At 50.2% G+C, this 16,264-nt stretch overlaps 1 protein-coding gene across 2 annotated transcripts in view; it reads right to left on the bottom strand.

Annotated features, from left to right (window-relative positions):
- Ube2o (ubiquitin conjugating enzyme E2 O) overlaps window positions 1-16,264 on the bottom strand; it is a 42,876-nt gene that overhangs the window by 8,419 nt on the left and 18,193 nt on the right. For both annotated transcript variants that reach the window (XM_057775111.1, XM_057775110.1), the window contains exons 2-6: window positions 3,864-3,923; window positions 3,607-3,717; window positions 1,482-1,579; window positions 1,083-1,146; window positions 184-327 (exon numbers count right to left, since the gene is read on the bottom strand). In XM_057775111.1, the coding sequence (XP_057631094.1) occupies window positions 184-327; window positions 1,083-1,146; window positions 1,482-1,579; window positions 3,607-3,717; window positions 3,864-3,923 (477 nt within the window). The remainder of the gene's footprint in view (window positions 1-183; window positions 328-1,082; window positions 1,147-1,481; window positions 1,580-3,606; window positions 3,718-3,863; window positions 3,924-16,264) is intronic.

A 16,264-nucleotide genomic window follows, 5' to 3' on the forward strand; every position in this document is an offset into this window, starting at 1 on the left:
TCCACTCTCCCTGAGCAGAGCAAGGGAAGGGGGTTCTGCCAATCAGCTATCCCACAACTAGAGCCTGGGCTGCCCCATGCCCAAACCCCTTTCAGGTCACCAGGGTTTGGGTCCTGGGAGCAGGTAAATAGCTTACCCCCAGGGCCTACAACTCGGCCCTCGCCCTACCGGTTATGCCCTTACCTCCTCCACCACCACACGGAACTTGCTCTTGGTGCTGAGTACAGGCTTGACCCCTGAGAGCCACTGGACACTGGAGAAGATCTTAGCAGGGCCAATAAGCACTTGGCCTGGGTAGAAGCCATAGGAGTCATCAAAGAAGAGACCCTGAAGGGGTGGGGCAGAGGAAAATGCACCTGAGGAAGCCTCCTTGGCCAGGAGCTGTGCTTGCCTTGCAGGAGGAACCCCACACAACATGGCCTTCAGGCTCCCTGCAGCAAGGTCTATGAAGAATATATTTTACAAGCCTGGTACAAACTGGGTGCCCGGGAATCATATCAAAATGCAGCTGCAGACTGTTCTAGGTCTACCAGACTCTCACGGACTGTGATGCTGGGGTCAGGATCAAAGCTCTAGGGAGCAGTGTGCACACACACCTGTGTAAACACACCCGTAGTACAAACTACCTCCATGTGCTACTCTGCTGGCACATCTTGCTGACTAACTACTGACTGATTCTGTACTGAAGGGCCACAGCACAGTGGCCCACCTGAAATATAGACTGTCTCAAAAAACAAAATAAGGGGCTGGAGTGTTGAGAGCACTGGTCACGGTTCCCAATACCAAACTTAAGGCTCACAATTACCTCTAATTCAAATCGCAGGGGATCTGATGCCTCTTCTGTCTTCACATACAACCACATTCTCTTTCTGATTCTCTCATAAAATAAATCTTAAAACACTCCCCACTTTACCCCTCACCCAGCCAACCACCCAAATAAAACTAATACAACTCTATTTCCTGCCCCGGCCCAGGCCTCCAGGTGCTCCAGGGCACACTGGCCCCATGCCTCACAATCCCTTGCCCGGGGCTTGGACAGTTTTCATGCCTAAGCAGGGAGGAACAGAGAAGGGGTTATGTACCGAGTCACTGACGTGCGGGCAGACGTCGTAGAGTTTGGCACCATCTTCCGTGTTCATGGAGCACCTGAAACAGAGGACAGAGGCTTGGTTTTCACCAGGCCTAGTATGGAGGCACCAACCCACCACTTATCTTCAACTATGCAGCTCAGCCTAACCCCACGTCAGCACCTGCCACTGTTAACACATGCAGAACAGAGCACCGACCCTCAGAAAGAGATGAAGACATCTCACCAAGTTCAGATAGCCCAAAACCTGAGCTGTAGCAGGAGAGGGACCAGAGTCAGCCCTGGGATACAGGTGCTGAATGCCAGCACCCATACTGTCCCGGACCACACCTGACCTCAGAGCTCCTGGAGAAACTCCCATGGAGCAAACAACCATCCCCAAGCTGATACCTACCTGGCACCATTAGACAACTTAAGGATGATCTGATTCTTCAAGTCATAGACCTTCCCCAGCCAGCAGTCATAGGCGATGTAGTCTCCATACATGAAGGGCTGCGGACCAAGCATACAGGCAGTGAGCAAGGGCACAAAGCCTGGGATTTTCTTTACTGTGCTAAAATGTAGAAGGTTCTAGACAATTGATTTGCACTGCATCCCAAGGCCCTTTCCAGTGAGTGGGCAGCAGTGAGTGGACTGCCCAGTAGGTGGGGGTGTCCCACAGTGGCAAAGGAGATAAAGCAAAGCTGGGAGGTTGGCGTGGTTGAGACGTGGGCTTTGTGGACAGGTAAGGCCTTGAATAAAAAGGTCAATTCACCATGGACACCGAAGCTAGCACTCTCACTGCGAAAAAGTGCTCAGCAAACAGAAGCCAGACAGACCAAAGGAGCTTCCTAGTTTGGGAGAGTTAAAGCAAAACATGTGATGAGGGAATTGTACTATGTACAACATAAAAATGTAAGGGAACAAACCGGGCAGCAGGCACAGGTCTTCCACACAGAAGAATGCCAACCAACACAAACGCAGGAATGATGACTTCAGATCACACACCATGTGTGACCGTCAAGAGTCACATTTAGGCCCATTTAGGTGGCAACGTGCCTAAGGATAAGGCTTGCAGATGCCTATCTGACAGGGATGCTAACTATCTGTGGAAACCTGGGGAATATAACTACTCACTAAGGGTAATGGAAGGGGCTTTTACACAGTGGGGAGGGCTGTGCAGACCAACTTGACCCGAGTGCAGGACAGGTGGACAGGGCAGCAGGCTCTCCTGGCTGCTGAAGTTGAGGGTCACAGTCCAGGATGACAAAGGTGTCTCTCTGAATGTGTTCAGGGCCCACACTGCTGGGATGACTGAGCAGTCTGAGGCTTAGGCAGAAAAGGGTCACCGGTGACCCCCTATCTCGTGGCTGCACCCAGATCTCTGGAAAGCATCAAATCAGTGAGCAGGGTGCTGGGTGACCTTCTTTCTAACGATTTGGGAGATGAACGGCTAGAGCGAGCGAGCAAGCAAGCAAAGGGCTTGTGCAGACGCCTGGACTGAGTGGCAGAGGCTAAGAGCTGCAGACGCTGGAGAAGTGGGCACATGAACTTAGCACTTTGGCTAAATCTAAAATCATTTTAAAATATATTATTATTATTTTTGGTTTTTCGAGACAGGGTTTCTCTGTGGTTTTGGAGCCTGTCCTGGAACTAGCTCTTGTAGACCAGGCTGGTCTCGAACTCACAGAGATCCGCCTGCCTCTGCCTCCCGAGTGCTGGGATTAAAGGCGTGCGCCATCACCGCCCGGCTTTAAAATATATTATTAAAAAGAAACCTGTTTGGGGCTGGAGAGATGGCTCAGAGGTTAAGAGCATTGCCTGCTTTTCCAAAGGTCCTGAGTTCAATTCCCAGGAACCACATGGTGGCTCACAACCATCTGTAATGAGGTCTGGTGCCCTCTTCTGGCCTTCAGGCATACACGCAGAAAGAATATTGTATACATAATAAATAAATAATTTTTTTTTTTTTAAAGAAACCTGTTTGTTGTTACTTATCTTTATCTGCTGAATGTATGCGTGTGCCATCATGTGTGCCTGGTGCTCGCAGAGGTCAAAGGACAGAGTTGAATTCACTAAAACCACAGGTCCTCAGCACTGACAAGTTCTCTTATCTGCTGAAGTCGTAAGTGCTAGAGAGATGGCTCAGCAGTTAAAAGTAGTAACTGCTTTTGCTGAGGACCTGGGTTTCATTCCCAGCACCCACATGGCGGCAGCTCACAACCATCTGTAACTCCAGTTCCAGGGGATTCAAACCCGTTTTCTGATACCAGACATGTAAATGACACAGAGACCATACACAGGCAAAACAGCCTCACACAGTAAACAAAAGTCAGTGTTAGGTGAGGAAACAAAATAACCACATTCGTCAGTGATTTACACTGATGCCGGGGAAGAGCACACCCTGACCTCATGTCTAACAGCTCACTTGCAAGGACAACACTGAGGATGCCATGAGCAGGCTGGCCGCAGCGAACAAGCTACTGACTGCCCAGCAAGACTACGCTTGGCAGGAGCAGCCAAGACAAGAGGCCACTTACCCAGATGTGCTGGAGGTCCTTGCTGTTGACAGGGTAGATGATGCAGTTGGTGCCAATTAGCTTAACAGCACAGTCAATGTTGACGTCTATCACCGTGCCACACTGACTGTCCTAGGGAAGGGAAAAAATATCCCGCAAGACTGCCACGGCACACCCCACCCAGAGCCCCTCACCCCCCAACCAGGCAGCTCTCCTCCAAACAGGAGTGGGAGCAGACAGGCTGAAGACTCAGGATGGGATGGGGACGAGAGACTCACAGTTGAACGCATGTGTCGGACCACATCCCGGGGCACCACAGAGCGGTCCTCTAGCTTCAGCTGTAAAGAAGATGAGAGACTGTCATGAAAGCAGCCGACCTGCAGGCAGCGTGCACTCTACCTAAGGTTAAGCTCATTCTACAAAAGCAAACATCCCAATGAGTCAAATTCTTCCCCCAGGGCCTGCCCTCTGACCTTGGGTGATCCGTGTTCAGGACGAGGTGGGGGACTGGCATGACACTGGGCTGTGGCTGGCACCCCGAAACCAGCTATCACTGGACACCACTCTTCTAATCTGGGTACCCTGCCTGCCCAGCTGCAGTACGTTCCTTATCTGTGGCCCCGCAGAGTCTGCCCTGGATCCATGTGAGCCCCCAGTAACGCTGCCGGATGGACTCCAAGAGCCCAGGCAGAGAGCTGGTTCTCTGCCAGGCTAGTTTGTCTCCTCTGCTCTTGGGTCTCGACTGCTCCTCCACCACCTTTCAGCAACCTCTAAGTGATGAGAGCTCTGCAGCTCCCCACTCAAAAATGGCAGCCACACACTAGGAACCCATACCCCCAGCAAAGGCCTCTCCTCTCTCAGCTGTGAAAAGTGACTGCCAGAAGAGCAAGTCAGGAATGCTGAAAAGGATGATTCTAGCACAAGGTCACGGAACTTTTAGCAAGAACAACTAAAGCAAACTCCAGACGGGGCAGCTGTGACTCCAATGGAAGCAGTGAGCCTCACTGTGAAGCGGGACAGCGACCTAGGAACAGCTCCAGACAACAGCAGCCTGTGACTGTGCTCACAAACATCAGCCGCTGTCCACACGTACACATGGCACCTCAGCAGCCAGCGCTGGGTACCTGGGACGGGATCTAGGAGGCCACAAAGAAAGCACCGCTGGCACATGTACACACAGCTGCTGCCGGACTCCCTGGCCCCCAGAGACACAGGCCGAGGTACCAAAAGGTTCTGCTTCAAGGCTGTGAGAGTATGTGGAGAGACCAGTGCCCTTTTTTAACTGTAAAGATACTTTGTGCTGCCTCACCCTACCTCAACCGCCCCTCTTAGCTTAAATGTCATAAAACCAACTAGGGGCCTAAGTCATAAAAACCAGAAACTGGATCTGGGAAATTCAAGGGGCAAAGGATCCTTGAGAAGAGCTTCAAGCTGAATCTGTAGGTCATGTTCCTAGTGGCCTTTCTGAGGTTCAGGCACTGCCAGGGAGAAGGGGAGACCTCAGTCCTATGGCTGAAGCAGAGACCCTGTACCAGGAGGGATCCTATAGGAGAGTTACTCCCCCATGCCTCTTGGCTCAGAGTGTGGCTCTCCACCTGGAAACTGTCCTCAGCTCTTCTGATCCAGCCATTACCCTTCAGCACTCGGGGCAGTATGGAGGGAGGAAGTGAGGGAAGAATGGGGTTATCATGTACCACTCTCTTGGCCTTGCCAGTCCTGCAAGAGGGCAGGAAAGGCTCTCCATCACCCTTTGTGACTTCCCTCTTCGCTCCCTTGTCTCTCCCGAAACGTGCCTGTGTTCTGCAGTACCAGACTGTTCCACCCCAATGCCCGTCCTTTCCTTCCTTGTCCCAGCATAGGCTGTTTCTTAAAGCCCTCAAGGTTCCCATTACGCGAGGATCTGCTGTGCTCTGAGAGCTTCCTCTGCTCTACACTATAGGTCCAGGCTGGTTCCTGGACACCCCTGAGGAGCCCCACAACTCCGTGAAGTACACATTACCACCATCACCACCACCCCAACATTTTTACAGTTAAGCAGATGGGAAAAGCTACTCGTTCAAGGTCACAGCTCACAGAAGCTGGATCCTGGAGCTGGACCCAGCAGTCCTGCTCCCGCCCTTTCTTTCCACCACACAAAACACTTAGCCCTCCAAGAACTGCAGAAACAGGACAGAGTACAACGTATTTCCAGTGAGTCCACACATTCTCAAGCAGAGATTTCCCCTCCCGTTCTGAAAGGCCACGTACTGAAGTCACAGGTGCCAGACGTCACCAGGATTGACACCAGATTGCACTGCGCTGCACGGCACCTGCTTAAGTTGAAAAGGAGATTCTACCACAAAACTAGAGCTGTAAAATAAAAACTCAAGTTCCTGCCACCTCCAAGGAGTGCCCTGAATGTTGCCATCACAACAGGATCACCAGAACCAGAGCTGAGTGGGAACCTATCGATTTTAACTGTCATAGCCTCTAAAATGCTCAGCAACAAGAGACTGGCCAGCTAATGTTTAGCATTTCCTGGAAAGCGGAGGTGAACAGACATTTTGGAACAGCAGGAGAGAAGTGGGAGGAGTCAGGGATGGTGTGAAATAAACATGGGTTACTCTGGGTACACGGAATGGAGGAGGGCAAGGGGCAGCAGTCTCACTGCCTCCTCTGGAAACGACTCAGGGCCACGCTGTGGAGGACGACAGGCCGGTTCTATGGCGTCCACTGTCCATACAACACTGATGCTGTCCAAGCATCTGCGTCCAGCCTCTGCTCTAACTGGTATCAGCTCCAGGGCAGCGAGGGAAGCAGAGCAGAGACACAGGTCAGGTCATATTCAAAATCCAACACGGGGGTTTATAGGGTCACTCTGAGGTGACATCTGACCACAGACCTGGGTAAGACAGTGAGCTTCCCAGAGATAAGAGCAGTCTTATAGGTGTTGGGCAGTGTCTGGAGGCTGGAAGAGGAGGTTACTCAGGCCCTAAGCAAATCCATCCTTAGCAAGGCAGAAGTCCCTATGGGTCCTAAGCCAAGGTAACATACTGGGACCATCTGCCTGCTGGCAAGGGAAAGAACCGGTTCTGTGATTTTCAACTGGGAGAATCTCTGTCTTCTCACCCCAGGGACATTTGGAAATGGCTGGTAACATTCCAGGCTGTCACACATGGCAGAGGCGTTAAGGCCAAGGTTTGCTGTACATCTTACGATGCAAAGACAGCTCCTGCCACAAGAATCATTGGCCAGGGTATCAGCAGTACTCAGGCTCAGAAACCCTGAGGATGCTCAGGATACCAGGAAACAAGGTGGGGCAAAGAGCATCTCTACTACCTCAGCCTCATCCCCCCCCAACCCCTCCCACCCTGCCTTGAAGTCAGTGTCTCATTGAGTAGCTTTGGCCAGCCTGGAATTGACCAGACTGACCTCAAACTCAGAGGGCTATCTGCCTTTGCCTTTCATGCTGGGATTAACACCATGTGGAGACCCGCCACTGCCCCCTTTAAAAAAGTGACATAAAAACTATATAGTCTGGCCAGTGGTGGCGCATCCCTTTAATCCCTCTGGGAGGCAGAGGCGAGCAGATCTCTGAGTTCAAGACCAGTCTGTTCCACAAGGGCAAGGGCCAGGACTGCTATACAGAGAAATGCTGTCTTGAAAAACAAAAACTAACAAACAAACAAACAAAAAAACAAAACACAACTATACTCGGCTGAGGAGATGGCTCAGTGGGTAAAGTGCTTGCTGTATTCAGATCCTCAGTCCCCACAAAAAAGATCCTCAGGTGCAGCAGTGTCTGTGACCCAACCTGGGGAGGGGTCAAGGACAGAGAGAGAGAAGTGGACCCTCAGACTCCCTGGCCTAGACAGAGCAAATGCTCCAGATTCCGTGAGACTGCTTAAAAACAACACACGGGGGCGCTGATGAGCTGGCTTGGGCTCGGGCACTTGTCACCCTGACAACTGGAGACCACCCCCATATTCCACACGGTACAGGAGACCCAGTGCTTGAAAGGTGTCCCCTGACTGTCATAGAAGTGCCGTGGTACATTTGCTCCCCACCCACAAATACACAAACATGGCTAAACAAACACAAATAAATAAGGAAGAGAATCAATTATAATGGCACTTGCCACCAAGTCTGACAACCTGATTGGAAGCCAGAAGGCAGCCGAGAACTGACTCCCACAGGTGTCCTCTGACCTCCATACATCCATCATTACACAAGCACCCATACAGACTAAATATAATTGAAAAATCTAAAATTTTATTTATTTAGTTAGTTAGTTATTGGTTTTTTGAGACAAGGTTTCTCTGTAGCTTTGGAGCCTGTTCTGGAACTCACTCTGTAGACCAGGCTGGCCTCAAACTCAGAGATTCGACTGCCTCTGCCTCCAGAGTGCTGGGATTAAAGGCGTGCACCACCATCACCCAGATTTTAATATTTATATGTATCTGTGTTTCTATGCATATGTGTGCCCATGGAGACCAGAAGAGGATGTTCAAACACTTGGAACTAGAATTACAAGGCAGTTGTGAGCTGTCTGACATGGGTACTAAAAACCAAACTCAGCTTCTCTGGAAAAAGCCATCACTCTTAGGGCTGAGCCATCTCTGCAGCCCATTTTACCTAAAAAACAAAAGTTCGTAGGGCTCCCCAGTACCACATGGCAGATCACAGCCGTATATAATTCAGTTCAGGGAATCCAACAGCTCTGGCTTCCGGGCAGGGCACTACACACAAGTGGTATGCATTCAGGCAAAGCAACCATAAAAAAACAATAACAAATAAGAGGGAGGATGACAAAGGAGGACCTGATACTGACCTCCAGCCCCCACAGGCACAGACAGGAACAAGTGAGCCCACACCCACACACAAGGGCACAAACGATGAGGGAAAGGCAGAGGCCAGCTGTCCCAGGGAGAAGGGGCTGCTGTAGAGTGCGCAGCTCTGTCCTCCCCGATCTGGGCTCCCATCTGCTGTAGAGGCCACTCCTCGAACTGCCTCCCTGGGCTGCACTTCTGAGCATGAGCTGTCCTGCTCCCATTCTAGAAGCTCATCCATAAAACTGACCTTGGTCGACCAAGACTAAAATTCTCCAAGAGTAAGTGGCTGAAAACAGAAGAAAGCTAAAGAAAGACAACTTCAACTAACAGGGATCCTCAAACAAGGCAGAGCTGTCAGAAGGCCACAGGAAGGGTTATTTAAAACTTTTATTTTTAATTGTGTGCATATGAGCACTGTGTGTGAACATGTGCACATACGTGAGCCCTGGAGCTACAGCTGCAGGCAGTCCCAAACCGTCTGACATCAACACTGGGAGCAAACCTGGGTCCTCTGCAGGAGCCATCTCTCTAGCCCTGATGTATGTCTCAGGAAGAGGAGGCACCAGCCACACTACTGTCACAGTCACTGCCACAATGAGGGAGCGTTTCCTGGGGGCAGGAAGGCCCAGCACCAGTCAGGTCTTACACAGGATAAACAGTGTCCCTGGGAAGTGGAGAGACAGTGACAGTTTACAGCAGACCCTATTCTGGATTTGTGTTCAAAGAGAGAGGTTCCCCACCACTGAATGAACTAGGCCACACAGAGATTGAAGTTATTCACCTGGTCAAAACTCCAACCAGATCCCTGAAGGGAACACTACACCAGACTAACATTGCTACTTGCCAAGGAGGTGAGTAGGCCAGCCCCCACCCTCCAAACAGCCTGAGCTGGGTCCGTGTCCAAGACACACAGATGAAGAGAAATCAGGACCAGGATGTAGTCCAAAGGTAGAGTCCCTGACCAGCATCCTCCCTTCCTAGCGATCTGTCCCCGAAGTGGAGTAAGACAGTGGTCAACAGAGGGTGTGGAGGGGCCTTGCTTGCTCTGATGACTGTAGGCCCTGGTGAAGGTGCCTCTGGTTTTGTTGTCCCTGAAGGACCTCCTGTTTTTGCCTGTCTGTAGCCTCACTCCACAGTACCCTGCCCTGCCTCATTGTAGGAGCTAGTCCAGCCTAGCCCTCATCTAACTACATGGCCTGGAAAGTTCCTCACGCCAGACTGAAGGGTTCATTCTCTGTGAACATTTTGAAAGTGTTGAAAATCCCAGAATAGCAGACTCTAACCATTAGTGGGAGGTAGGATTAACAGTAGGAGGTCATGGCCAGCACAGGAAAAAAGAGAAAGTATCTGGGTGCATTACACATGCAGAAAGGACAGGTGCTCACTCGAGAAAGCTTTCCCAGTTGTATGCAATGAAGACACACATGCCCTTTATCACAAAATATATTGGTTATTAAGAGTCACTGTCAAAAGTTTGGGAAACTTAAGAACTCTAAGAATCCTCATTCCACCTAAGTATCTGTCCAGCAGAGGGAAAGACATCCCCCCTCACCAGCAACAAAACTCTCACAAGCACCAGGATGTTCAAACTTAACACCCAACCCCCCCCCCACCAGAAACTTAAAGTTCTGACGTTCCTTGAAACATTCCTCCATCAGCTACAGTGGTAAATGCAAGCGGAACAGGGCTTCCTGCTGGCTGGAGCCAGGCCCCTCTTCCAGTGTCTTCCCAGCTCCACACTAGAATGGGCGTTTGACTGGTCAGGGATTTCTGCTTGTGCCAGAGTAAGGACTTTCTCAGAGCAGTTGACCACCATGTGGCTCAGCTGGCAGGGACTCAGCAATAAGCCAGCCCCTCATGTCCAGATGAAAGACTTAACTTCCAAAACACGCTTGGCCAGAGGGCCTCAAGGGTTTGGGGGAGTGGACGAAGGAAAGAAAAGAAAGGCAGGACAAGTGTGGTAGTATATGCCTTTAATTCCAGCACTCGGGAGGCAGAGACAGGCAGATTTCTGTGAGTTTGAGGCCAGCCTGGTTTATAGAGCAAGTTCCAGGACAGGCTCCAAAGCTACAGAGAAACCTGTTTTTTTTTTTTTTAAAAAAAAAAAAAGAAAAGAAAAGAAAGAAAAGAAAAGGGGGCTGGAGAGATAGCTCAGAGGTTATGAGCTCTGGCTGCTCTTCCAGAGGTCCTGAGTTCAATTCCCAGCCACCACATGATGGCTCACAACCATCTGTAATGATCTGAGGTTCTTGCCTGTATGCATAATAAATAAATAAATAAATAAACAAACAAACAAATCTTTTTAAAAAATTAAGTTGGGGGCAAGGGTATGCTGCTACATAGAGAGTCTGTCTAAAACCAAAATAAAAATGGAAAACAAAGAGGGGCATTGTTAAAAGAATAGCTAAAAGGACTGTGCCCCTGCAGCTATGTAAAGGGCCAGGTTGAGTCCAGTGAGCAGACTCTGAGTGGAAGAACCCACTTCCCAGGATCCACAACAACACTGAATTTACAAACACCCACACTTGCTATTTCCATGAAAATGAAAAGAAATCACCATGGACCTGTTGGCGTAAAGACAGCAACTGGTGTGCAGACACCAGAACTAACCAAGATGGCTTCTGAGGGGTGACATCACTGCCTGGGTGAATCACTAAGCCCAAAGACTTCAGATACCCATCTTTCCACCTCCATTTCTTCCAGGCCACGGCAGCAACAAGTGTCTCAGGACAGGAAGCAGAGCAAAAGCACCCACGGAAAGCACTCAGAGCACAGGGGAGCGAGATCTGTTCCTCCAGTACAGTGAGACAAGACCACAGGCAGTCACAGGGGCCAAATGCAAAGGGGAAAGTGGAGTTCTAAGCAGGGGGAGAACACAAGAACCAGGTTTTACTGAAAGCACAGCACTGCCATTCCCAAGTGGGTGCCAAGGCACCTCCTGGGAACCAGAAGACTCCCTGGGGACAGGGCAGCACCAAGCTAGATGCACTCTTCCAGCTGCAGCTCCAGAGCTCATGGTTCACGAGTGCCACCTGCCGAGCACCTCTTGCCGTAGGCCATGCTTCTGCTCTTCACATGAGTGATCTACAGAACCCAAAGCAAGCCGGCTGAAAGGACAAGCCTCGTAAGCGTGGCCCTCAGAGACTAGAGCACCAAGGCAGTCTCCTAAAGAGGTAATAGCTCAGCCATAGAAGCCAAATGCATGTGAAGTAACATTACAAAGGATGGAATGAGATGCAGACATTAACACAGTTGTAGCGTGGCTTCAGTGCATTATTACTTACATTGGGAGGATTTAGGTATCGGGGAGACTCTTGAGGAAACACCATAATAAATTGTGTATGTAGTATTAATAACCTCCTAGTGTATGGTAATCTCTACCCACCCCTTCCATGAGCTGGGGCACTCCCAGCCCAGTGATGGGTTACGGCTGGAGGCTGAATCAGAGCACATCAGAACGCACCCAGAGCTGATGTGAGCCGTCCTCAGAGGTTACTGCTAACACACCTCAGCAACGCTACAGAGGGCTCTTGGCTACACTCAAGCCTCAGGACAGGAGACAGGTGGTATCTCAGGCCCAGCAGAGGTTAACTGGAGGGAAGAGGATCAAGTTGGGCTTTACAGCTGGGCGTCTCGGGGAGAGGTCTGACCCTACTCAAGACAGGAGATGCAGGGCTGGGCTGAGAGAATGCTGCAGGAAGCCTCACACCCAGGATTACAGGGTCAGGGTAGGAACAGGTAAAGAACAGACAAGAACACCAAGACCAAAGCCAAGGATGATGCTTCCTATACAATCACACATGAAACTTCCTTCCTTCCCTGCGAGTGCACAACCTTTAGGGGACTCTCTGGCCTGATGAGCTCACCATAACCTGACAGGATATAGGTCCTGAGGGCTAAGATGCTGCATCTTACACTCAGCAACCACAAGACGGCAGACGGCTGGCCATGTTTTACCGAGCAGCTTTTGAAGGGCAACTGGAGGAAACCAACAAAAGTCCCCTTAAAATTAGGGGGTTGTGCAATGTAACAGCAGGGTCATGGAGCAGTAAAAATAGTCAATGGGCCGGGCGGTGGTGGCGCACGCCTTTAATCCCAGCACTAGGGAGGTAGAGGCAGGCGGATCTCTGTGAGTTCGAGGCCAACCTGGTCTACAAGAGCTAGTTCCAGGACAGGAACCAAAAGCTACGGAGAAACCCTGTCTCGAAAAATCCAAAAAAAAAAAAAAAAAAAAAAAAAAGTCAGTGGGCTCTCAGGAGGAAGAGGTTGTTTAGGGTGGCTGCCGATCCCCAGAGAGTGCTTTAAAAATAGAGCTCTGGGGCTAGGATGGCTTGGTGGTTAAGAGCACTGGCTGCTCTTCCAGAGGACCAGGGCTCAGTTCCGAGCACCCACATGGTTACTGACAGCAGTCTATAACTGCAGTCCCACTGATCCAACACCTTCTTCTGGCTGCCCCAGATACTAGACACACATGGTGCAGACAAGCCACCCACTACATTTAAAAAAAAAAAAAAAAAAAAAAGAAGGCAGGCATAGTGGCACGTGCCTTTAATCCTAGCACTTGGGAGGCAGAGACAGAGTTTGAGGTCAGGCTAGAGTACATATACAAAGTTCCCAGTCAGCTAAGGTACAAAGTGAGACTATCTCAAAAAAAAAAAAAAAAAAAAAGGAAGGAAGGCAGGCAGGCTCAAAAAAAGGAAGGAAGGAAAAATACTAAAAATATTAATTAAAAAGAATAGCATTCTAATCCTTCACTGGATGAATATTGCTTTGCCGTGTCGCCCCACCCCCACCCCCGGCCTGGGAACTGAACCCAGGGCCTCAGAGGTGCCACACAGACTGGGAATCCATTCTTTTTCTTTTGTTTCTTTTTTTCTTTCAGGTGTCAGTCCAGGCTAACCTTGAACTCATGATCTTCCTGCCTCAGGCTCCTGAATCACAGGTAAGCATATCACATTCCACTGGGACATTTGTTTTTAATAGATTGGCCTGTAGATCAAGGTGTGAAAACATGGTGGCTTAAAATAATTAACACTGTCACTGCTCAGAATTCTCTGACAGCCTTTTCCGTGGTTCAGTCCTGGGGACAGAAGCACGGGCACCAAGTCCTCAAAAGGATGTCCCAGCTTTGAGACTGCTCAGGTGGGCCAGACTCCAAGGGTAAGGAAATGCTGCAAAAGACAGCGATGACACCTGAAAGAACTGGACCCAGCCAACTGTTGCCATGGAAGCAAAGATCAGAGTCTGCCAGCATGCAGAGGACAGTGGGAGAGCAGCTTCCTGCAAGAGTGCAGTTTTGGAGGTAGAGTCCTGGTCATGAGTAAGCTATGGCGAAATCTCCACATGCGTACTCTGGTGGGAAGTTGCTAGCCCCAATCTCTGGGACAGCCCTGGGATCTTCTTGGGGGTGTTCCCTCCTGCTTTGTTCCCCACCTGTATAATGTGACCTTAAGGCAGTGTCAAGACACCATCTCTCCTGAGCAACGGAGTCTCACCTCACTCAGTCAGGGCAGTGGCTTCCTGTGGCCGCGCTCCCCAAAGATGCAAACAGACAGCTAATCAATAAATAGCTCCTCTACAAAGTGCATTATCCTGCCTCGCCAGGCAGACTTGCCCAAGAAAGGATTCACTCAGCACTGCTATTTTTAAAAATGCAAATATAGTAGGAAGAGACAGTAAAAATAATCCATAAGAGACTCAAACTGAGGCTGTGGGGGCTTGGGGGTGGGGGAAGAGGCAGGTTCCATTGAAGAGTTTGAGGTGCTGACCATCCTATGACAGTCTTACTTCCTGACTGGTCTTGCTTTTGTTCCCCCAGAGAGAACAGGCAGGACTCGACCTACCAGAGCAGCTGTGGAACAGGGCTGCTGTTCACACCCGAGGCCGGCCAGCTGGGGCTCTTTCCCACAGGGAAGCAAGCGCTTGGGAAAGCATAAAAAGCCAAAATCGAGATATAGAAAACAGGTTGTGACAATCGCAACAAGCTCTAAAGAAAGACACACCAATGTATATAGGATATTTATATTACAATTCATAGCGGTCAATGCCTTGGCTGCCTTCTCCCCTACATAGGCTGGTTCTAGGGTTTGGAAACATGTGGGGTGTGTGTGCATGTGTGTAATGAGCCTGGAAACTGAAGGCGACCAGGAGGAGCACCAGAGTGACTATGTCTGCAATAGCCCCGTGAGCAAAGACCACAAATCCCCAGCACAGAGGCAGAGAAGAGAGGGCATCTCAGGGGCCTCTTGTGTCTGTCTTTTAAGGGTGGGTGTGGCCCTGCTTGCAGATCTGTTTGCTAATATTAAGCCCAAGCCACAGATTCCCTCTCTTGCTTTCCCACACGCCCACCCGACCCAAGCCATCTCAGTGTGAACTCGCAGGAAGGCAGGTAATATGCAGAGCCCAACTTAGCACAAGGCACATGGACAGTGTATGTGCAGGAGGCATCTAACTTTACCCTGGCAGTCTCCAAGCCTGAACTCCAAGCTCACATCTCCTCCCCTAAGCTACTCAATAAGGAAGTCTAGACTCCTGCTGACTGGCTTTCTTTACTATACTACTCACTCGTTCACAGACTGCTCATTCCTTCAATCAACTACTGGTTGTCTAAGGGGTCAAAAAGCCCTGTCCCAGAACATCTGAGACTAACCGGGTGGTGGCGGCACGCGCCTTTAATTCCTGCACTCGGGAGGCAGAGGAGGCAGATCTCTGTGAGCTTGAGGCCAGTCTGGGCTACAATAGCTAGTTCCAGGACAGATTCCAAATCTACAGAGAAATCCTATCTCGAAAAAGCAGAAACAAAAAACAAACAAAAAACCCAACAAAACAAAAACCACCTGAGACTAGAATGGACTAGTGCAGGGTGGCGAATAGTCACCTCGCCTCAGATGCCACCTCATTAGAAGGGCTTCTCTGACAGTCCTGTCTGGAAGCACTCTCCACGGCATCCCTGCCCCTGGCTTTTCTTGTCCTGACAGCACTTTACAGCCCCTGATTCCGTGTCTGTCTGTCCGTTCATCCAAGTGTGAATCCCGTATGAATAGGCACCATTCCCCATGGCATCCTCAAGCAAGCTCCCAGCACAGGAGGATAAAGCCATGGGCTGCTAGTGCCACACTGCAGGAAGCCCTTGGAGACAGGACAGGTCCCAGTGCTGCCAAGAGCCCCAGTGTCACAGAAAGGTACACTCACATTCAATACAACATAGGGGTCCCATAGGGTGATATGTGCAGAAGTCTCACTGGTGAGACTGGAGAACCCAGGAAAGAGGGATAGGGTCATGCTCCTTGGAGGACTAGGGCCAAAGAAGAAGAGAAAAAGAAGGTAGGCAAGAAAATGCAGGCAGAGGAAAGGTGTGGGCCTGGAGAGATGGCCCATTGGTTAAGGTTAAAACAATGCACTATTACAAAGGACATGAGTTCAATATAAAAACACACACAGAGTGGCTCACAATTGCCTGTAATTCCAGCTTTAGGATCCAACGCCCTCTTCAGGACTCTCTGGGCACACACACAGAGAAAAACACATGTATACACATAATTAAGAATAAGATAATCCTTTTTTTTAAAAGTGGCCAGGAAGGAAGTTACAGAGGAAAGCTGGGACAGATGAGGGTAGCTCATGGAGGTGGTCTACACAATGTCTACAAAGAACCTGCACACAGGAGGAGGCTGACATCCATGCCAGTGGCTGCCAGGATTCCCAGGCTGGGAAAGACCAAGCCCAGAGCAGCACCTCGGCTATCACGCAGAGGTCACAGTGGCTTTACACTAGAACCGCAAAGACGGGTGAGCTAACAGGTCCCTAAAAGCCACCTTTTTGATATACGGCTCCCTCTCAGCCCAGCACTGCTGGGGTGGGAGGCAATC

Source organism: Chionomys nivalis, chromosome 7 (genome assembly GCF_950005125.1).
Source record: "Chionomys nivalis chromosome 7, mChiNiv1.1, whole genome shotgun sequence".
Classification (NCBI taxonomy): domain Eukaryota; kingdom Metazoa; phylum Chordata; class Mammalia; order Rodentia; family Cricetidae; genus Chionomys; species Chionomys nivalis.